At 52.4% G+C, this 23,346-nt stretch overlaps 1 protein-coding gene across 3 annotated transcripts in view; it reads right to left on the bottom strand.

Moving 5' to 3' along the window:
- Positions 1-2,746: 2,746 nt before the first annotated feature.
- Positions 2,747-23,346, bottom strand: part of ANKDD1A (ankyrin repeat and death domain containing 1A) — a 36,114-nt gene continuing 15,514 nt past the window's right edge. Inside the window, exons 9-15 of one of the 3 annotated variants that reach the window (XM_070054376.1) lie at positions 22,694-22,792; positions 14,033-14,128; positions 11,707-11,805; positions 10,735-10,830; positions 7,712-7,916; positions 5,148-5,279; positions 2,747-4,382 (exon numbers count right to left, since the gene is read on the bottom strand). In XM_070054376.1, coding sequence (XP_069910477.1) covers positions 4,321-4,382; positions 5,148-5,279; positions 7,712-7,916; positions 10,735-10,830; positions 11,707-11,805; positions 14,033-14,128; positions 22,694-22,792 — 789 coding nt within the window. In that variant the 3' untranslated portion in view covers positions 2,747-4,320. Of the gene's footprint in view, positions 4,383-5,147; positions 5,280-7,711; positions 7,917-10,734; positions 10,831-11,706; positions 11,806-14,032; positions 14,132-22,693; positions 22,793-23,346 lie in introns of all 3 variants that reach the window. The other 2 variants (XM_051822332.2, XM_070054377.1) reach the window with 2 other exon arrangements.

Genomic DNA, 23,346 nt, shown 5'->3' with positions numbered 1-23,346 from the left:
CCAGGTGGTTGGCAGGGACCCAAGCACTTGAGCCACCTTCCCGCAGCTTTCCTAGGCGCATTAGCAGGGAGCTGGATCCAAAGAGGAGCAGTTGGGACTCTGATGTGGACGCCAGCATTGCAGGCAGCAGCTTAACCCACTGCACTGTAAGGCCAGCCCCCTGATTTTTTTTTTAGATCTATTTTTATTTTTAATTGCCTTCTGAATGTATTAGCTGGGATTTTCTGATTTGTGTGCGTGCGCACACACACACACACATACAACCTTTCCCCCCTTGCTGCATGGTTTCTCTAAGATCCAACCTGGGCAGGAGAATAAGCCTCAGAGCTGCTCACACACACACACACACACACACACACACACACACATCTATCCTGTGGCTCACTCCCCACCCTAAATGCCCACCACAGCTGAGGCTGGGCCAGGACAAAGCTAGGAGCTCAGACCTCAATCCTGGCCTCCCACGTGGGTGGCAGGGACCCAACTACTTGAACCATTGCCTGCTCCTTAGAAAGAAGCTAGAATCAGGAATGGAGCCATTACTCAAACCCAAGTACTCCAATACTGGGTGCTAAGCCAAACACCTGCCCCAGGTCCCCATTTTTTGTGCCCATGAGTCACAGCATCAGTCAATTAATTGATCTGACAACTGCTGGTGCCGAGCCTCCCCCCCACCAGTCCAGGCACCGCTCGGGGCAAGCTTCTGTTCTCTGTACTGCTCCCAGGAGACTGCCCGGCCCAGAGGCGCTCCGTGAGTGGGGTTGCTCTCAGGGCGAATGTGTGACAGCTCATCCGACTTGAAGTTCTGCCCTAGATTTCCTAAACAGAAGAACCAAGTGTTGGGTTTGAGGGATTTATATCAATATTTCAGTTTCATTCAAGAACTTGCTTGTCTATCTCAGAAAAACAACACAGCTTGTAAGATTTACTCAGATAAATGACTTAAGTCCACGTGGTGCAAAATAGCTTTCCCAAATGGAATAGATGGGTTGATTTTTAAAATCCTGCTCTCTGCTATGGCCTGGGAAAGCAGTAGAAGATGGCCCAAGACCTTGGGCCCCTGCACCCACATGGGAGACCTGGAAGACGCTCCTGGGTCCTGGCTTCGGATCAGTGCAGCTTCGGCCGTTGTGGCCAATTGGGGAGTGAGCCATCGGATGGAAGACCTCTCTCTCTCTCTCTCTCTCTCTCTCTCTCTCTCTCTCTCTCTGCCTCTCCTCTCTCTGTGTAACTCTTTCAAATAAATAAATAAATCTTAAAAAAAAAAAAAAAAGCATGTGGCACAGTGGTTGCTCTGCCTGCGTTCCATATCAGAGTGCTTGGTTTGAGTTCCAGCTCACTCCTAATTCCAGTTTCCTGCAAGTGCAGGCCCTGGGAGGCAGCAGGTAATGGCTCAAGTACATGGGATGGGGCTCTGGCTTTACAGACATTTGGGGAGGGAAACAGTAGTAGTAGATCTGTTGATCTATCTCTGTCTCTCTGAATTTCAAATAAATAAAAGATATATATTTAGAGTCTCTCTTTTCATAACTTTGGTTTTTATAGCGGCTTTTAGTTGACAGAAAAATTGAACAGATAGTGCAGAATTCCCCTAAATCTCTTTTCTTTTTTAAAAAAAAAAGACTTATTTTATTAATTTGAAAGGCAGAGTTAGAGAGAGAGAGAGAGGTCTTCCATCCACTGTTTCACTCCCCAAATGGCTGCAAGGCCATGGCTGAACCAGGCTGGAGCCAAGAGCTTCACCACATGGGTGGCAGGGGCCCAAGGACTTGGGCCATCTTCCACTGCTTTCCCAGGTGCATTAGCAGAGAGCTGGATTGGAAGTGGAGCAGCCAGGATGTGAACTAGCACCCATATGGGATGCCGGCACTGCAGGCAGAGGCTTAGCCCTCCTTGCCACAGCACTGGTCCCCGAAATCTCTTTTCACAGCAGTTACTGCAGTTAACTTTTTTTTTTGACAGGCAGAGTGGACAGTGAGAGAGAGAGACAGAGAGAAAGGTCTTCCTTTGCCGTTGGTTCACCCCGCAATGGCCACTGCTGCTGGCGTGCTGCAGCCAGCGCACTGTGCTGATCCGATGGCAGGAGCCAGGTGCTTCTCCTAACATTTGCATCCCAGTGGTACATCTGCTGCAACTGATGACCAGTACTGACACATCATGAACTAAAGCCCATGGCTGACAGCAGGGCTCAGTTTGTGCGCATCTGCATCTGGGTTCCGTGGGTCTGACAAACGCACAGCGTCAGGCACCCCCCACTAGCGTGTCACCTGGAACAGCTTCACTGCCCTAAGACCCACGGGCCCCCCCTGTGCCTCCCCCTCCCACCCTCCCTGCCCCAGGCCCTGGCAACCACTGACCTTTCCTTGTCTCTGTAATTTTGCTTTTCCAGAATGTCATGTCCTTTAGTTGTGAATAAATAATACACATTTCAAAACTCAAAAAGGGACCATGAGAACTCTCTCTCCCACCCCTCCCATATCCTCCTGCCCCAGGCAAACCACTTACATTAGCTTCCCAGCCTCTGTCGAGCTGTTCTTTATCCCAGTATTAGCAGCGGGAAGTGTATTCTTAGTTCCCACATTTAGGAAGACACTGTATGTGCTGGTCCTGCGATGTTTTTCCCCTTCGTTAGTCCTGGAACAGAACTTGGAAAGCATCTTTTTTTTTTTTTTTTTTTTTTTTTGAATTAGTGTATGAGTCAGCTGTCAGTCCAGTGAAATACCCAATACAACTAACTTTGTAAAGTGAGCAGGTTTATTTAGCTCTCAGCTGTATTTAGTCCAGGACTGGTGGCTCCATTGGTTTGGCCTCGGAGGAGGGCAGCAGGCGGTAATGGATCCCGTGCTGAGCAGACAGGAAGCAGAGTGGCAGGCCCAGACTCGGGTTTTTATACAACCTTCTCTGAGACCTGCCTTCCATGACACGCGCCCAGTGACCCCGGCCAGCCCCTGAACACCACGATTGGATCACATTTCCACCTTCTTACTCCTGTTAACTTACATCTTTGGGGACCGGATCATAGTCAGGTTGTGGCGGCTGGTGAGCAGTGTTCCGGGCTCGTTCCACCCGTCCCCTGTGGAAGGCTGCTTGGATTCTTTCCGGTCATTTGTTTTTCCAAACAATATGGCAGCAAGTACTGGCATTTATCTGTCCTTTTGAACACATACAGGTGCATCGTACAAGTGGGACTGCTGGGCGGAGGGGAAAGGCCCAGCTATTTGGATAGATAATGCCCAGCTGCCTCTCAGGGGATTTTCCCACGTGCGCCCTCCACCCTGGAGCCCCACAGTGCTGTTCCACAGAGCGGACGCGTTGTATGGGGCTCGGGAAAGTGAGGAGGGCAGGGAGTTGTCTTGTGGCTCAGCTGCTGCGGGGTCGCCAGCATCCACACTGGAACACCTGGATCCAACCGCTGGGCCTGGCTCTGCTTCCCACCGGTGCAGACCCTGGAGGCAGCCATGATGGCTCTCTCCCCTTGGCCTCCCAAAGAAATAGAGGTATTTTTTAAAAATTCAGAGGAATGACGACCAAAAGCAATTTGTCATCCTGGGCAGCAGAACGACCTAAATGGTTCAACTAAAAAAATTTGAATAACATCTGCAGATTAATTAATAACAGTGTATCATTATTAATTTCCTAGCTTTGAAAAATTATACTATAGCTATGTAAGATGTCAGTATTTGAGGAAGCTGTGTGAGGAGCATTCAGAAACTCTTTGTATATTTCTGTAAATTTTTTGTAAGTGGAATGACCTCAAAATAGTTTTAAAACTTTTACAAATTATAATACAAGAGGGAAAAATGAGGACTTTCAACGTGTAGAAGTAATCTGTAAATAGAAATAGCTGTGGAGTAAGCATGGCATTGTTTTTTTCTTTTTTGTAAGATTTTTAAAATGTATTTGAAAAGCAGAGTTACAGAGAGGGAGAGACAGAGATCTTCCATCTGCTGGTTCACTCCCCACATGGCCACAGCAGCCAGGGCTGGGGCAGGCAAAAGCCAGGAGCCAGAAGCTTCATCCGGGTCTCCCTGAACCTGGGCCACGTTCCGCTGCTTTCCCAGGCCATCAGCAGGGAGCTGGATGGGAAGTGGAGCGTGGCGTTCTAAAAGCCGGTGAAGGGAGTCACGGGCAGTCCATTCCGGAAGTGATGGCTGGGCGGACTGCTGGGTTTGGCACTGACCTCGGTGCCCGATGGGCAGTGTGACCTGGGAAACGCGCAGCTCCTCCTCGGGCCGTGCTGTGCTCCTGCTAAGATGTGCCCTTAAATGGCAGCCCTCTTCCGTTGAGGTGGCCCCACACCCAAGGGCCTGGCCCCTCCAGTCACATGGCTGCGCACATCCTGGGGCCGCTTGGCTCTGCGTTTGCCTTCTTCCTCATGCTTTCTGCAAAAGACAAGACTTCTGTGGCCTCGTGCGGCCTCAGCGCTGCCTCCAGGGTGGGTAGTATGCTCAAACTGCCTGCCAGAGTGTGTGCTAAACAAAGGTGCAACAATTATATTTAAGAGCATTTCGAAAAATTTAAAAATCACCCCTAATTCCTCCACCCCAAAATGCCTTCTTGCTTTCCCACCTTGCCCGTGTGTGGCAGTTGGGGGAGAGGTGCCGTGCTGGGACGTGCTCCAATGTTTGTCCCTGTTGCCTCCTACCTAACATGCCAGCCACCCGCGACTGCTTGATCAACCATCCTGTGCCCCGCAGTGCGCCTGCCGACACACAGTGCAGTGTTGAAGGTTTTTCTTTTCCTTTTTTTCTTAGCATGAGCCGACTTTGCTTTGATGGAATTTAGTGCTGGAGCGTCTATCACAGGACGCCCTGCCTACCAACTCAGGCTTTGGGGTTGGCCACCAAATAGCTTGTGCAGACTTCAGAAGTTTTACTGAACAAGATCTGACTGGTTCAACTCAAATTCTTATCCCAAGCTCTATCAAAATATAGTGGGCTGCCAAGGATGAGACCGCAGGGGCTTTGGGGACTGGGACGGTTACAGGGTTCATCTAGGGAAACCCGGGGCCAGGAGTCACCGTGATTCACCCAAGGGTCCGCCTGAGGGCTAGGGCAGGAACCTGGGAGTTTTGACGCCCAGGGTCTGAGCCGCCCGCTGAGGGCTCCGCCGCATTCCCACCGGGGCCCGGCAGAGGGCGCTCGTACCCGCCAGGTCCCGCCTGCCAATGGCCACGAGGCCCTCGAACAGCTCTCTGCCCGGGTTCTCGCCGGCGATGGCCACGCCGTGCAGCCAGATGAGCAGCATCCTGTGGCCGTGCTCCTGGTAGCTCTTGGTGCCTGAGGACGATGAAGGGAGAGAGGCGGGGAGTGGCGCCACGCCGGCCTCCTGACCTGGCCAGGCCTGAGCCAGCAGGTCCTGGCTCCGAACACGCGCCTCTCCGGCCGCCCGAGGACGCGCGGCGGACTGCGTGTCCGGTCCCCGACTGTCTCCGGCCCCAGGCTTCGGTGGGACGCCCGCGGGTGTCGCCCTGCTGTCACAGCGGCATTGCCCACACTCGTGCCACGAGGTGCACTCACAGCAACCCGCGCTTGGCGTGGCAGCCGCCCCAATCTACAGATGAGAGACCTCGTGGGTCAGCCCGCGCCGCCCTCCGGAGAGCCCGGGAAGCCGTGGGGCACAGCCATGCAGCCTGCGCGTTGGGGCGGCACAGCTGCGCGAACGGTTCCAGGAACCACCAGGTCTGGAGGTGGCGAGTGGACGGCTCCTGTTATTGAGCTCGGGGGACACGGGCAGATGCTGGGCCACGCCTCGGACGTCCTGCGACCTTGTAAGGGTGCGAGGCAGGCGCTCAGCGAGGCGCCACCTTTGACCCCTGGCCGGCCCCTGAAATTAGCCGGTGCTGGATTATCAGGGATGAAAGTTGCATCTGTCAGGAGGTTACTTTGAGATTCTGCTCAGTTTCATCAGTAGATTTGCATATTTTTGCACCCACTTCTCTGGATTGGTTATTTAGCTTGGAGCTAAAGCCTCTTTATTATTTCCCCCTCTTAAGAACATTCAGGCCGCGGCTCACTAGGCTAATCCTCCACCTAGCGGCGCCAGCACACCGGGTTCTAATCCCGGTCTGGGCGCCGGATTCTGGCCCCCTTGCCCCTCTTCCAGGCCAGCTCTCTGCTGTGGCCAGGGAGTGCAGTGGAGGATGGCCCAAGTCCTTGGGCCCTGCACCCCATGGGAGACCAGGAAAAGCACCTGGCTCCTGGCTTCGGATCAGCACAGCGCGCCAGCCATGGTGGCCATTGGAGGGTGAACCAACGGCAAAAGGAAGACCTTTCTCTCTGTCTCTCTCTCTCACTATCCACTCTGCCTGTCCAAAAAGAAAAAAAAATTCATTAGTGAATATTCAGACATTAGTGAATTTTCAACAGCTTCCTATTTTGATTTAAACTGATCAAACTTTTCATCTATTTGAGAGAAGCTGATACCTGTGTGTTACTTTTCTTGCCTGAAAATTAGAATGTCATTCTATTTACCTAAGTCTTCTTTTAGAATTCAACTAATTTTTTAAAGAATTCTTACTTATTTTCATTTGTGTTTGAAAGGCACAGAGACAGGCAGAGAGAGGTCCTCCATCCGCTGGTTCACTCCCCAGATGCCAGCAAGAAGCCAGGGCAGGGTGGGCCAGGCTGACAGGAACCCTAGCCCCTGAGCCATCACCGGCTGCTTCCCAGGGTGCGTGCACATGAGCAGGAAGCTGGGTCAGAATCAGAGCAGTCAGAACTGGAACCGAGTTTCCAGTATGGAGTGTAAGACACGAAGGGACAGCGTAGCTGCTTTCCCAATACCCACTCCTGTTCAGCGAATTTTTGTTTTATCCATTTGTGTCACTCATGTTCGAGTCATCCATATTTGTCTTTGTCAAACGAAACCCATGCACTGTTGTGAGCAGGAGCTATCTTAGAGGCCGGCATTGTGGCCCAGCCGGTTAAGCCGCTTGCAACACCAGCATCCCATATGGGCGTCGGTTCAAGTCCCAGTTGCTCCACTTCTGATCCAGCTCCCTGATAATAGGCCTGGGAAAGCAGCAGAAGATGGCCCACGTGCTTGGGCCCTGCCACCCATGTAGGAGACCTGGAGGGAGCTCCTGGCTCCTGGCTTCGGCCTGGCCAGCCCCAGACGTTGCAGCCAATTGGGGAGTGAACCAGCAGATGGAAGATCCCTCTCTCTCTCTCTCTCTCTCTCTCTCTCTCTCTGATACTCTAGCTTTCAACCAAATCTTTTTAAAAATAAAAAAGCTTTTAAGAAGATCTATTTTGAAAGATCCAGTGTGCCTTTCCTCATGTACTGGTGGCACCTGGGCACACTAGGCCATTTCATTATTAGCTCAAATGGTTTTCAGCTGATAAAGCTAAGCTTCCTGGTTTTGCACTGATAGCATGAAACGAACAATCCTCTCTTCCTGTCCGGTATCCACACTCCTCTTTGTATTTCCTTCCCATGCCTTGTGCCAAGGCCGACATTCCCAAGTAGGGCATCCCCAGTAGCGGCCAGAGGGGGCCTCTTCCCTTTAGCAGGAGTGCCCTGGGTGCAGCGTAAGTGGCGGAGACTGGGTCAGGCTGGCGGCGAGGCACCCGCAGGTCCCTGGGGTGGGGGGGACAGGCAGAGCAGCCTGCACAGGGGGAGTGGCGCACGCGGGGAGCGTGGGCTGGGCTGGCTCCCCAGAAGCACACGTGTCCCCAGCCCGCGCCCGCCAGCTGCCCTGGGGCAGTACCTGTCCACTGCTGCTCGATGGCGTCCAGCTGGGCCTCGGTGAACTCCCAGGCACGCGCCAGCCTCTTCCACTCGTGGGGCCGCAGCCGCCTGGACGCCAGGCGCCACAGCTCGGAGCGCAGCTGCTGCGTCTCCTGCCGGTGGTCCTGCCTGAAAGTCAGGCTCTTCCTCGGGGGCTCCCGGGGGTCCCTGCCCGGCAGGCGCTCCTGGGAGGGGCAGATCCCAGACGAGCAGAAGCTGAACGGCCGTGATGCAGGGCCGGGCAACTCAGGGCTCAGCCCCTCGTCCCTCCCTCCGTCTCTGCTGTCCTCGGCTGGGGCGCCTGGGCTGGCCCTCACTGTCCACTCCTCTGGCTCTAACTACAGGTGTTGCCTTGCCCTCTGCAACTCCAGCACTGCTCCCCCTACCCCCCGCCAAAACCCTTTTTTCATCTCCCTGTCCCCCAAATCCCTTTGCCATAAGTCAAAAGATCACCCACAGGCCATCTCTTCCAGGGAGCCTTCCCAGATTTCTCTGACCAATTGCCTGTCTTTTCTCAGTGTTCTTGTATTATGAGTGCCAACCAGAGTGGGTCTCAAGCTGCAACCAAAAGCAGACAGGCCAAGAACCAGGCTTGTGGAATCCCAGCAAGCAGTAAAGGGAGGGGCTTCAGAATTTTTTCTATGCAAGACATGATAAAATCAGAGGTTACAATAGAAGGAGGTGAAGGCATGAATTAAGCCTAAGCCCCTCTAAAGGGAGTGGATGTGGAGCTCTGGTTGGTAGAAAGTTCAAGGTGGAAAAACCCACCCTGGCATCTGCAGCTCCAGATCTGACTTCCTGGCTGACACCTGTCACCCGTGAGGTGAGGACCTAGGAGTGGGCTCCCACCTGGGGTGTTAAACACTGGTCCTTCAGTGCAGTGTTCTTTAAGACAAAATGATTTGTTATTTACTTGAAAGGCAGAATTACAGAGAGAGGAGGGAGAGAGAGAAAGAGAGAGCAAGAGAGAAAGAGAGAGAAATCTTCCATCCACTGGTTCACTCCCCAAATGGCCACAATGGCCAGGGCTGGGCCAGGACAAAGCCAGGAGCCAGGAGCTTCCTCTAGGTCTCCCATGTGGGTGCAGGGGCCCAAGCACTTGGGTCATCTTCCGCTGCTTTCCCAGGTACATTAGCAGGGAGCTGGATCGGAAGTGGAGAAGCTGGGACTTGAACCAGTGCCAATATGGGATGCTGGCTTCACAGGTGGAGGCTAAACCTGCTATTCCGCAACGCAGGGCCCAGTGCAGTGTCGTAAGCCCCAGCTGTGGGCTGTTTTCTGGGAGCTTGAAGAACTACTGATGCTTGAGGCTGACGCTGTGGCACAGTGGCATTAGCTACCACCTGCAACACGGGCATATGAGCACCAGTTCAAGTCCCAGCCACTTCACTTCCAGTCCAGCTTCCTGCTAATGTGCCTGGGAAAGCAGCAGAAGATGGCACAGGTGCTTGGGCCCCTGCACCCACGTGGGAGACCCAGAAGAAGCTCCTGGCTCCTGGCTTCTGTCTGGCCCATATGGGATGTGGCCATTTGAGGAATGTACCAGTGTATGAAATATCAATTCATTCTTTCTCTCTTTCTCTCTCTCCTAACTGTGCCTTTCAAATAAAACAAACAAAAAAGACTTTAAAAAAAGGGTAAAGGGGCCGGCGCCACGGCTCACTAGGCTAATCCTCCACCTTGCGGCGCCGGCACACCGGGTTCTAGTCCCGGTCGGGGCGCCAGATTCTGTCCCGGTTGCCCCTCTTCCAGGCCAGCCCTCTGCTGTGGCCAGGGAGTGCAGTGGAGGATGGCCCAGGTGCTTGGGCCCTGCACCCCATGGGAGACCAGGAAAAGCACCTGGCTCCTGGCTCCTGCCACCAGATCAGCGCAGTGCGCCGGCCGCAGCATGCTGGCCGCGGTGGCCATTGGAGGGTGAACCAATGGCAAAAGAAGACCTTTCTCTCTGTCTTTCTCTCTCACTGTCCACTCTGCCTGTCAAAAAAAAAATTAAAAAAAAAAGGGTAAAGGAAAAAAAGGCCTATTAAGCTGGAAGTGATTCAGAATGAAGCAGAGATGAGTCGGGTTGGCAGACCCTCAGCGGATTACACTGAGGGTGGCCTGCTGTATGTAAAGAGGCCGTAGTGTCTAAGAGAACCTGGCACACCAGTGCAAGAATCATCTTGTGACGCTCTGGACTCTGTCAGCAATCACTTTGGAATAATGATTCTTATTTGAGAGGTATAAGAGAAGTTGACTAAGTTTGTAGACCCCAAAACCTTATGCAGTGCATGTTTGTATTTTTAGGTTTAATTTCATGGATTTACTAGGATAATTTAAGAATTCAGGGAGTATTTGAAGTTCATTCAACTTTAAATATTTAGGATCATTTAATTTACTAAGTTTAGACATAGGACCAAGCAATAGTGAAAAAGCTTCCTTTATAAAATAAATGTAAAAGTTTAAAGAAGACGTTTTAAAATTTGTAACTTAAATTTTAGATTAGTTTTGAAAACTCAACAAATGCAAAAAGATATTTTCTGTATCAAAATGCTTATTTTTGGTACCCAGGACACCAAAAATTGTCTTAGCTTATATCCAGGGTACCGCAAGCGCCCGCCCCCCGAGTCGCTCTCGAGTCGCTGGCCGCCACACCCCTGCCTGCCCTGCACTCTGTGGCTCTTCTTTCCCAAGCACACAGCAGACATCACTAATCGATCCCAGCACATGTTCCTCTGGGCTCAGAAAGTTGCCTGAACACAGCCCCACCAATCCCCTGGAGATGGCTGTGAGGCAGCACTAACCGGGGTCTCCCCTTCACCCCCGCATGCACGCACACACGCATTCATCAGCCAGCAGCTACGGCAGGGCCCCGTGGAGTCTCCACACGGGCACTGCCTTCTGTCTGCTCCTATCAGTGTGTCTGGAAGATCATCCAGACAACCCAGGGGGTGCACCAGGCAGGGACTGTCACCCACCAATCAGAACTGGATCCAAAGCCCGCTCCAGCTAGAGCCTCCGTACCTTCTCCCATCTGTAGAAGCGATCAGCCTTTATGATCATGTCCACCAGGCTGACGTGGTTGCCGCGGGCGGCCACGGCCAGGGCAGTTTTTCCTTGCTGCAGGGAAGAGGCAAGAAGGGAGCTGGGGTTTGCAGAGGAGGGGTGCAAGGTGCCACCCCAACGACAGACCCTCCTGCCCAACGCACTTCCCACGAGTCTACACCCACAGGGATGTGGAAAAGTCCGTAAAATAAAAACAACAGCAACAGTAATAATTTAAAATAAAATAAATTAGAATTTTAAAATAACAGAAATAAGTTTAAAAGGCAATAATAATAGTAATTCTGGCACCGCCTCTTGCATTTCTTCTGTGTGCAGGAAGCTTTAGAGCTTGGGAAACGCCTCCTATGTGCAGTCCCCAACCTCACCAGGCAGAGGCGTCACCGCTCCGGGTCTCAGAAAGCGAGGCCCAGGGCCAGAGGCCCTGGCCCAGCTCAGAGCAGTTCAGCCTCAGGCCTGATCCCGGCTTCCAGCTCTGGCCCTCCCCATCCCAGACTGGCCTCCTGCCCCTCACTAGCCGGTGGCCTCCGAACTCACAGCAGCGCCCGGCTCTCCTGAAGCCTGAGGAAGTAGCTGCCCCGTGCAGTGACCTGCACGGCCCCCCCCAAGCCCTGTCCCACACGGAGCAGGGATGGGCAACCACGGGGGACTTGTTCTCCTCCTTCCACTCCCCACAAGCTGACTGAAGGAGCTCACAGCCTGATGGGGGCCAGGAAACAGAAAAGGCCCAGGGGCAGGGCCAGGGCCAGGGGACCCAGAGGACAGAGGTGAAGGCAGTAGAAGGCTGGGAAGACTGCCTGGAGGAGGCTGCTTTTGAGCTGTCGTATTTTGAGGATTGAACAACCTGAGGGGGAATGAGGAGGAATGTTTGCACTGGTAGCAAAGAGGGAGGCTTGAAGATCTGAAAGGCAGGCAGGTAGCAAGCACAGGTACCTTATCTCTCAGGCTCAGGTCAACCCCCGCGACCAGGAGCAGCTCGGCGACCTCCTGGCAGGCGAGCTCAGCAGCCAGGTGCAGGGGCGTCTGCTGCCTCTAGGGAGGGAGCCAAGGGGACGGGTGAGCAGCCGTCCCGCAGGGGTGGCCCGAGGCTCAAAGTCAGGACCACCCACGGGGAGACGCTCCCAATGGGCCAGCACAATCTTCCATAAGAAGTTACTGTGTGTTGGGGCCTAGAAGGCTAAGCCTCCACCTGCAACACCAGCATCCCATAGGGGCACCGGTTCGAGTCCTGGCTGCTCCACTTCTGATCCAGCTCTCTGCTAATGGCCTGGGAAAGCAGCGGAAGATGGCCCAAGTGCTTGGGATCCTGCACCCACAAGAGAGAGCTGGAGGAAGCTCCTGGCTCCTGGCTTTGTCCTGGCCTAGCCCTGGCCATTGTGGCCATTTGGGGAGTGAACCAGTGGATGGAAGATCTCTCTGTCTCTCCCTCTCTCTCTCTCTGTAACTCTACCTTTCAAACAAGTAAATAAATCTTAAGAAAGAGGAAGGAAGGGAGGGAGGGATGGAGGGAGGGAGGGAAAGACGGAGGGAGGGAGGGAGAAAGGAAGGAAGGGAGGGAGGGAAGGAGGGAGGGAGGGAGGAAGAAGTTACTGTGTTGGGGCTGGGGGTGTTGAGTACAGGTAGCTGGGTTTAATCATAACATAACACTCACCAGAGACTTGGTGAAAACAAAGTAGAAAGAAGAAAAACAAAAATCAGAAACAGGAGCGGAATCGGGTTACAGCAGGTTAAGCCGTTGCTTGGGACGCCCACCTCCCACACCAGTGCCTCGATCCAAGTCCCGGTGATCTGCCCTTCCTGCTCGGCTCCCTGCTAATGCACCAGGGAAACAGCAGATGACAGGCCAAGGGCTCGGCCCCTGCCACCCACACAGGAGACGGAGCTGGAGTTCCTGGCTGCTGGCTTCCGCCTGGCCCAGCCCCAATTTTGCAGGCATTTGGAGAGTGAACCAGTGGATAGATGATAGCTCTCTTTCTCTCTCTCTCTCTCTCTCTCTCTCTCTCTCTCTCTCACTCCCCCCTTCCCTCCCTCTCTCTGATTCTTTCAAATAAAATAAATAAATGTTAAAGAGAGAGAGACTGGCCCACCACCCAAGTCAAATCCCCTAGTGACCCTAGTCTACTTCCTCCAGTCTTTTCTGAAATGCAGAATGTCTTCAGTTTGTAGGTTTTATATATATGAGATCATCTGTATATACAGTGTACATCTCATTTTTCTACCTCATACTTTTTGTGTATTATAAGCTCTGTTAAACATCATTTTTTAAAAAAAATCTATTCATTTATTTGAAAGTCAGAGATAAAGAGAGAGGGAGAAGACAGAGAGAGAGAAAGATAAGGAGAGAGATGTTCTACCTGCTGGTTCACTCCCCAGATGGCCACAACAGCCAGGGCTGAGCCAGGCCGAAGCCAGGAGCCAGGAGCTTCCTCCAGTTCTCTCACATGGGTGCAGGGGGCCAAGTACCTGGGCCAGGTTCCACTGCTGTCCCAGGTGCATTAGCAGGGAGCTGGATCGTAAGTGGAGCATCTGGGGACATGAACCAGCACCCATATGGGAAGCCAGCATTGCAAGTGACAGCTTTGCCCACTATGCCACAATGCTGGCCCTGCTAAACACCATTTTAACAACTCCAGAATGGCCTATGTTTATGTCTGACCATCATGTACTCAAGTGCTTCTTTATTATTTTGAGATATTTGGGTTATTTTCAAATCGAGGACTGACAGACCGTGCTGCCGTGAATACCTTTGTGCGCGAGCTCCTAGTACACTTCCCGGGGCTCGGTTCCCGGGGTGGCAGGTGGGGCAAGTACCGGTCACCGTCAAGACGGCCAATCTGTCCTGCCAAGTGGCTCTGCGCTGCCAGCACTTGCCTGCACTGTGGCCTTGCTGGCACTGAGCAGGGTGCGCTTGGGGCATGGGTTAGGAGCAAGGACTTCAAAGGGATCTTTACTGATCGCAGCTTCAGACCCAAGGTCTTCTTGTTACACAAAAATGCCCCAGTGGCTCCCATCCTGCGAATTTTCCCTAAGGAAAAACACCGAGGAGAACACCCGGCCGGCTGTAGGGAGATGTCTACTACAGTGTCTGTATCTCTTGGCAAAAACTCAGAAAACAACCACAGCGCTAACAGTGAAACGAGGCCACCTCCAACAGTGTTCGGACAGCCTTTTACACCTCATGCAGCAGTTACTCAACTCTGGGCCCTGCTGAGACCTGCAGGCCTGGGAGCAGCCCACTGGCTGCCGGGGGGCCACTTACGTTGTCAGTGGCGTCCAGGTCGGCGTGGGCATTGATGAGGAGCTGGACCAGGGCAGGGAAGTTGTGCCGCACGGCGAGGTGCATGGGCGAGGCACCCTGCTGTAAGGGGAACACAGTCAGCACCACGTGGGGACTGCCCAGGACGGCCCAGCTCCAGGCTGGCTCCGGCAGGCAGCAGCAGGAAGCCATCAGGGCTTCCGGGTTCGGCTCTTCTAGCTTCTTAAGCCTTGTGGGTGGCCGGAGGCATTCCTAGCCCCGAAGCCTGAATCTCCAGGAGCCTAAATCTGATCCTCAAGGTGGGTGGGGTCTGGGTCTCCCAGCCTGAGACCTGCTGCGCCAGGGACTTGGAGAGACGCCCACTGTGTGACCGTGGCCAAGTCACTCCCCTCCCTCTGCTACTCCTCGTCTAGCAGGTGCTTGTCTAGGTCCCGTCTGGCAGCAGCACCTGCGGATCTTCTGCCCTGAAACCCACACACCCACCCAGGGAGTACACAGGGCTGGTGTTCTTTGTCACGTGGCCCAGAGGGACCATGTCTTTCGGGCCCTTGTATCCCTCAACACGTAGGTAGGGGACAAATGTTTACATAGGAGATGAATGAATCAGCGAGCCAGCCAGGGCCACAGAGGACGCGTCCTCAAGTCCGTGCTGGGAACACTGTCCCCGCCAGTCCCCTGGGGCCCCGACTGAATGACAATGTAGACTGACTGCCACAGCAGCCCGCTCTTTAGGTGACATAGTGGCAAGTACTGTGGAACAGTGCCAGCCAACACCACTGATGGCATAGATCTGTATCTATGGAGGAAAAACACCCTCAAAGCCTGAGTGGAAGCAGGTTATAATACAGAACACACACACACACACACACACACACACACACACGAGTGTCCTCGATTCCATTACATGTTTAGGCCAGGGCAAGAAATTATTTTATCGATATTGGGGGAAAAAAATCTTACTAATCCCATTGTTTGTAGGTGATGTGATTGCACTCGTATAGGTAGACAAGTTGGAATAGTTGCTACCCTCCGCCCAAAAAAAAATACCTCTAGCAGAATCAAGATGGTCATATAGAAAACTACCCACATGACTAGTATGCAGCGTGAAAGCCCATAAGAAATGACACAGCCGTTGCCACGGCTCACTAGACTAATCCTCTGCCTTGCGGCACCAGCACACCAGGTTCTAGTCCCGGTCGGGGCGCCGGATTCTGTCCTGGTTGCCCCTCTTCCAGGCCAGCTCTCTGCTGTGGCCAGGGAGTGCAGTGGAGGATGGCCCAAGTGCTTGGGTCCTGCACCCCATGGGAGACCAGGATAAGTACCTGGCTCCTGCCATCGGATCAGCGCGGTGTGCTGGCCCCGGCAGCCACTGGAGGGTGAACCAACGGCAAAGGAAGACTTTTCTCTCTGTCTCTCTCTCTCACTGTCCACTCTGCCTGTCAAAAAAAAAAAAAAAAAAAAGAAAGAAAAAGAAAAAAAGAAAAAGAAAGAAAGAAAGAAATGACACATTCAAAAAGATACTGTGTTCACAATGAATGACAAGCACACAGCATGATGTATCCATGAAGAGCGCTCTCGGGAGTGGATAAGGGCAAGCCAGGAGCTCTGGCAGCATGATGGCAAAGCGAGGCGAGATGCCTACTGAAGAGACGAAATGTCACAAGGATGACTCTCAACCACCGTGGGTTTCATGTGGTCCCAAACCAAGATGTCAAAAACCCTGGGAAGTTTCTGAGACACGTCCTACAAAAATTTTTTTTAAAACGGGTAAAATTGCTATAGAATTTCAACAGCAGCTGTTGTGTGTGATGATGACCTGAGAAAGCAGTGGAGGATGGTCTAAGTGCTTGGGCCCCTGCACCCACATGGGTGACCCACAAGAAGCTCCTGGCTCCTGGCTTTGGATCGGCGCAGCTCTAGCCGTTGCGGCCAATTGGGGAGTGAACCAGTGGATAGAAGACCTCTCTGTCACTCTTTGTCTCTCCCTCTCTATATATAACTCTCTCTCTTTTTTTTTTTTTACAGGCAGAGTGGACAGTGAGAGAGAGAGAGAGAGAGAAAGGTCTTCCTTTGCCATTGGTTCACCCTCCAATGGCCACCGCGGCCAGCGCACCACGCTGATCCGATGGCAGGAGCCAGGTACTTATCCTGGTCTCCCATGGGGTGCAGGACCCAAGTACCTGGGCCATCCTCCACTGCACTCCCTGGCCACAGCAGAGAGCTGGCCTGGAAGAGGGGCAATCGGGACAGAATCCGGCGCCCCGACCGGGACTAGAACCCAGTGTGCCGGCACCACAAGGCGGAGGATTAGCCTGATGAGCCACGGCGCCAGCCAGCTTTATAAGCAGCCCCTCTGCTGTTCTTCAGACTGACTGTTGCATTGCACATTGGCGCCAGCGATGCATGGGTGATCTAGTGTGGCCTTCCCTTGCCACCCTCGATGTTGTCACTGTTGCATTTTGCCCGTTCTGACAGGTGTGTGGTCCTCTCCTGGTGGCTCGACTGTGCTGCTCCAGTGGCTCAGGATGTCGAGTGTCTTCCCATGAGCTCGCTCACCGCCTGCTCGTCCTCCTCGGACGAATGTCCCTTCCTGTCTGCTGCTCATTTCTGGAATGAATTTTTTACTTTTTAATGGTTGAGTTTTTATTCTTAGATCCTTTGTAAGATATGAGAGAGAGAGGGAGAGGGAGAGGGGGAGGGGGAGAGAGAGAGAGAGAGATTCCATCCACTGGTTCACTCCCCAAATGGCCATAACAGCTGGGTGGGGCTGGTCCAGGCTGAAACCACGAGCCAGGAGTTCCATCCTGGTCACCCATTTCTTGGGCCATCATCCACTGCCTTCCCAGGCACATTAGTAGGGAGCCGGATCAGAAGCAGAGCAGCCAGGACTCAAACCAGTTCTCAATACGGGATGCAGGTGCAGCAAGCGTGGCTTACCCCTCTGTGCCACAACACACATCCCCTTAGTTTTCTGTAACAGTTGCAAAGATGGTATGGAAAATTCCCATATACACATTATACCCACATTATACCCACTTGAAAGGCAGAGTTACAGAGAGGCAAAGGCGGGGAGAGAAAGAGAGAGAGAGAGAGAGAGAGAGAGAGAGAGAGAGAGAGAGGTTTTCCACCCACTGGTTCACTCCCCAGATGGCTGCAATGGCTGGAGCTGCAATGATCAGAAGCCAGGAGCCAGAAACTTCTGGGTCTCCCGTGCAGATGCAGGGGCCCAAGGACTTGGGCCATCTTCTACTGCTTTCCCAGGCACATTAGCAGGGATCTGGATTGGAAGTGGAGCAGCTGGGACTTGAACCGGCGTCCATATGAGATGCTGGCACTGCAGGTGGCGGCAGCTTTATCCACTGCGCCACAGCGCCAGCCCCTCCCCTATTATTAACATCTTACATTAGTGTGAGGTGTTTCTCACCATTAAGTATCCTGTGTCAGTCCATTATCTGTAGCTAAGGTCCACATTCTGCTTGGATTCCTCAGTTTCCACCGAATGTCCTTGTTTTCTCCCAGGGCCCTGTGCAGGACCCCGCCTTACACTCATGCTAAGTTGTCCCAACTCCTCGTAGCTGTGACAGCATCTCAGGCTTTCACTGCCTCTCTGCTGGATGACCTTGACAGCTGAGGAGGACTCGTCAGATATTTTGTAGAACTTCTCTCACCGGGAGTTGTCTGTTGCTTTGCCCATGGTTAGGCTAGGGTTATGAGTGCTGAGGAGAAAGACTACAGAGCTAAGGTGCCATTTAAAAAAAAAGACTTACTGTTTGACAGGCAATGAGAGAGAGAGTCTTCCATATGCTGGTTCACTCCCCTAATGGCTGCAATAGTTGGGGGTGAGCCAGGCCAAAGCCAGGAACCAGAAACTCCACCTGAGTCTCCCATGTGGGTGCAGGGGCCCAAGCACTTGGGCCATCTTCTGCTTTCCCAGGTGCATTAGCAGGGAGCTGGATTGGAAGTGGGACAGCCAGGATGGGAACCAGTGCTCCCATTTGGGAGCTGGCACTACAGGAGGGAGCTTACCCCGCTGCACCCAGCACGGCCCTAAAGCACCCTTTTCACCACACCCAGGCAAGGTGGACACTGTCGTGTGGCTCAGCACTCGGAGGCTGGCCTGGGCCACCTGGCTGAGCAGTGCACGTCGGTCTCTCTGCTGGAAGGAAGTCCTTGTAGCCGACACCGGACGCATGGACATTATGCCTCAGAGGCAAAGCATCTACATCAATCATCAGGAATTCTTTTTTTTAACTTTTTTTTAAAGATTCATTTATTTATTTAGAAGGCAGAGTTACAGAGAGGCAGAGAGAGAGAGAGAGAGAGAGAGAGAGAGAGGTCTTCCATCTGCTGGTTCATTCCCCTAAATGGTCACAACGGCCAGAGCTGGGCATATCTGAAGCCAGGAGCCAGGAGCTTTTTCTGGGTCTCCCACGTGGGTGCAGGGGCCCAAGGACTTGGGCCATCTTCCACTGCTTTCCCAGGCCGTAGCAGAGAGCTGGATTGGAAGTGGAGCAGCCGGGTCTGCGCACTAGCAGGAAGCTGGAGTCAGGAGCCAACACAGGATGCAGGCCTCCTCACTGGCCTCCTAATCTGAGGCTGAATTCCACCCTGTGACTGCTCTTTTGAAGGGTGCACAGAGTGCCCGGCTGGCGAGGAGACACAAGAGGACTTCAAAAAGTTCACAGACGACAGAATGAAAAGACAAGTTTATGGTGCTGCAAAATGAACTGAGACCCGTGCACATGCAGGGTCTTCAAAAAGTGTTCAAGGAAAAACTGCAGGGATTTCAAAAAAGATTTAACACCAAAAGAAGCTCATGGGGATTAAGCTGCCACCTGCAGCCCTAGTTCACATCCCGGCTGCTCCACTTCCGATCCAGCCCCCTGCTCATGCACCTGGGAAAGCAGCAGAGGACGGCCCAAGTGCTTGGGCCCTGCATCCACGTGTGGGACCCTGATGAAGCTCCTGGCTTCGGCCTGGCCCTGCCCTGGCCGATGCGGCCTTTAGGGGAGTGAACCAGAGGATGGGAGATCTGTCCCTCTCTCTCTCTTTTTCCCTCCCTTTTCTGTAACTCTTTTAAATAAATAAAATCAAAATATTTAAGAAAAGAAAATCCCAGGGTTGGTGTCGTGGCATAGCAGGTTGAGCCTGTAATACACACATCCAGCTCCCTGCTGTGGCCTGGGAAAGGCAGCTGGAGATGGCCCCTGCAGCCATGTAGGAGACCTGGAAGAAGCTCCTGGCTTTGACCTGACCCAGCCAAGGTCACTGCAGCCATCTGAGGAGAGAATCAGCCTATGGAAGTTCTCCCTCCCTCCCCCCCCCTCTCTCTCCCTCCCTCTCTCTCTCTCTCTCCCTCCCTCTCTCTCTCTCTACCTCCCCTTCTCTCTGTGTAACTCTTTCAAAGAAAAAGTAAATATTAAAAAAGAAGAAAAACTCAATAAACTTAAGTATTTAGTAAGCTGTGTTACAACCAGGAGGTTTATTCAATAACAGGGATTGAGATAACTAATTAGTAATATCAGAGGGAAAATAGCATGGATAAAATAATTGATATTTTTTAAATTATTGGAAAAATAGAAGAAAACAAACATTTTCAAATTGTAGACAAGAAAATTCATTTCCCAAATACAGAAACAGGATGAGAAATAGCAAATAAAAAGGTCATCAGATATGACTTCTTTGGGGAATAAAAAGCTTTCTGTTTTCAAAAAGAGAGAGCAGAGAGGGCCTGCGCTTTTTTTTTTTTAAAGACTTATTTATTTATTTTAAAGATTTATTTTATTTATTTGAAAGACAGTTACAGAGAAAGGCAGAGACAGAGAGAGAGGTCTTCCATCTGCTGGTTCACTCCCCAGATAACCACAACAGCCGGAGCTGTGCCAATCTGAAGCCAGGAGCCAGGAACCCCCTCTCTGGTCTCCTACTTAGGTACAGGGCCCAAGCAATTGGGCCATCTTCTACTGCTTTCCCAGGCCACAGCAGAGAGCTGGATTAGAAGAGGAGCAGCCGGGACTAGAACCGGTGCCTATATGGGATGCCAGTGCTTCAGGCCAGGGCATTAACCCGCCGTGCCACAGCGCCGGCCCGGCCTGCACTTTTTATGAGAGTGTGTTTTCACACTGTTAGTCCCAACAGGCTAATTTTGATATGAAAAACAATGCAAATAGGACAAGAAAGAAGAATACAAATAGGGAACAAAAGCAGCCAGAATGAAAACAGCAGACAGGAAGACAGGAATCTTTGCCTGTCAACGCTGGAGATGGCATATATCACACACAGTGTGTGCAAACTAACGAAAAACAATTAGATCCCTGCATCTGAACAGGAAGATCATTTGGAGAAATGATTCACTACAGATGGAAAAATGTTCACGTTCAGTCATAATGGAAGGGATGCAAATTAAGACAATAATGAGACAAGTTAGGTTGGTTAGTTTTTAATTAGGGGAGAATGTAAAACCTCATATCCAGTGTTGGCCGGAGGATTAAGAAACAGCCAGCCCCTGATTTGGCTTGGGGCCCGCACTGTGGCAAAGCGGGTCAAGCCACTGCTTGCAATGCTGGCACATCCCATATCCAAGTGCCGGTACCAGTCCTGGCTGCTCAGCTTCGGATCCAGCTCCCTGCTAACGCACCTAGGAAAGCAGCGGAAGATGGCCTAAGTGCTTGGACCCCTGCACCCATGTGAGAGACTGGGATGGAGTTCCTGGTACCTGGCTTTGGCCTGGCCCATCCTTGGCTGTTGCAAGCATCTGGGGAGTGAACTAGCAGATGAGAGCGTTCTCTCTCTCTCATATAAAATAAATATGGACAATATTAACTTCTCAAAAAACCAACAATCTGTGCTGAGAATATCTTTGATTACATAAAAATGTACGTCTTAATATGTGAAAACAATTATAGGAACAAACAACACATATGATGCTCCAAGCATGGTGACCGCATAGAAACTGGTTAAAACAGACATTCACAGTAAAACAATAACAAAGAGTCATTTAGCAACAAAACTTGCTAAACTGAATTCCTGGCATTGGTGTGAGGTCACTCACGAGTTTCTGGGGGTTATAGGCCCTGGCTTTCTGTAAGGCAGTTTGACAACTTACATCAGGAATCATGTAAATGTTTTAGCACCTGTTTGGGGGACCCAAGTGTAATGTGAAAGAAGTAGAAAGTCAGATGCCATAAAGACGTTCACAAAATCATTATTTATAGGAGTTGAGGCAGAACCGACTGAAGTATCCAGCATGTGGTGTGGCCGCTGGACCACAAGGAGCAGCTACAGTGGGCAACAGTTTGTGCCCGGGCCAGGCATGCTCCTCTGGACAGGAGTCAGGATCCCGGTGCCTCGATGGGTGCAGTAAGCGAGACCCCCCCTCCCCAGAACTCTGCCCCAGCCTGGACTCCCGCCAGCTGTAGGTGCCACCACACAGACACAGATGGGCGGTAGGAAAGAGGAGAGGCATTGCTCTGCCAACCAGGGGGGGCCAAGGGGGCCTTTTTTCTCTGTTGTCCAATGCATTGTGTTCCACCTGTTTCACAGTAACACAGAAGTTATCTTAGCTATAAGGGACGACCCCTTTCGAATTAAACAATAGCTGTTTCCTCATTTACACAATGGAAATCCTAACAAACCTGCAGTAAGAGAACAGGCCCAAGGGGGTCGAAGGGTTCACCCAAGGTTGTTCAGTTTGAAAATGGCAGTGCCGGGGCTCAAAGCCAGGGAAGGCCAAAAAAAAGAACAATGGGGGCCGGCACTGTGGCGCAGTGGGTTAAAGCCCTGGCCTGAAGCGCCAGCATCCCATATGGGCACCGGTTCTAGTCTCAGCTGCTCCTCTTCCAATCTATCTCTGCTATGGCCTGAGACAGCAGTAGAAGATGGCCCAAGTCCTTGGGCCCCTGCACCCACGTGTGAGACCTGGAAGAATCTCCTGGCTTCGGATTGGCGCAGCTCCATCCGTTGCAGCCAACTGGGGAGTGAACCATCGAATGGAAGACCTCTCTTTCTCTCTGCCTCTCCTCTCTCTGTGTAACTCTGACTTTCAAATAAATAAATCTTAAAAAAAAAAAAAAAAAAAAAGAACAATGGTGGACCAGCATTGTGGCATGGCGGGTAAAGCCACTACCTGCAATGCCATCATCCCATAAGGGCATTGGTTCGAGTCCGGCTGTTCCACTTATAATCCAGCTCCCTGCTAATAGCCTAGAAAAAGCAACTGAAGAAGCCCCAAGTGTTCGGGCCTCTGCCACCCACAATGTGGGAGACCCAGATGAAGCCCCTGGCTCTTGGCTTCGTTGTGGCCCGGCCCTGGCTGTTGTGCCCATCTAGGGAGTGAACCAGCGGATGGAAGATCTCCCTTTCTCTCTGGCTCCCCCTCTCTGTCTGTAACTCTAACTTTCCCAAAATAAATCAAAAAAATCCTTTTTGTTTTTAAAGTGAACTACTAAAAGGCTAGACCAGCAATACAAAAGATCACACGCAAGGCACACACAAGCCGAGAACACTCACAGATAATTCAGCAGGGGGCGCTGCAAGCTCGGTTTCCAATCCCGTTCCCACTAGGACGTGATCTGACTTCCCTGTGCCCCCAGCTGCCCCAGTCCTGGCCCCCACCAAGCCCTGCTGTGGCTACGGAAGACTCTACAGTGGGGAGCCCACACTCACGTGATCTGCCACGTTGGTGCAGCCTCCCGTGTGGATCAGAGCCCTGGACACGTCCTCAGAGCCCGTGAGGGCCGCATAGTGCAGGCAGCTCCGCTTCTTCTAGAAGGAATCAGACATTCACGCAGGGTCACAGTGGGGTGGACAACACGCTTTGGGCTTCAATTGTTCCATCTGGGTCTCAAATCCCCTAAGACTGTTATCCCCAGGAAACCCTGTGATTAGCAAATCAGGGACTTGCCCCAGCCTGGTGAGCAGTGCAGGCTGTTCACAATGGCCTCAGCCTTTTCCTCGCTCCCATCACCAACCCAGAGCCTGCCAAGTTCCCTGGCTGCAAAGACATGCAGGTGATAGGCGCTAAGGAAGATACAGGGAGCTGCCAGACAGGGACCCCCACGCTTACACGCACTGACCACACCAGTAGCTGGTCTAGGGGAGCATGCAGGGCCAGAGGGCACAGCTCCATATCTGAGCCCAGCCGGGGCCCACAGTCACAGCTGCCCACCAGGATGATCCACTGTCCCAGTGTGCCAGGCACTGGAGGCGCCCTGGGCAGAAGGACTTTAGGTTTCAAAAGCAGGAAGGCTGGGGGCTGGTGCTGTGGTATAGCGGGTAAAGCCACTGCCTGCAGCGCCGGCATCCCATATGGGTGTTCG

This window comes from Oryctolagus cuniculus, chromosome 12, assembly GCF_964237555.1.
Source record: "Oryctolagus cuniculus chromosome 12, mOryCun1.1, whole genome shotgun sequence".
NCBI classification, from domain to species: Eukaryota; Metazoa; Chordata; class Mammalia; order Lagomorpha; family Leporidae; genus Oryctolagus; species Oryctolagus cuniculus.
The sequence above is the reverse complement of the archived record's forward strand: the minus strand, read 5'-3'. Positions and strand labels throughout refer to the sequence as shown.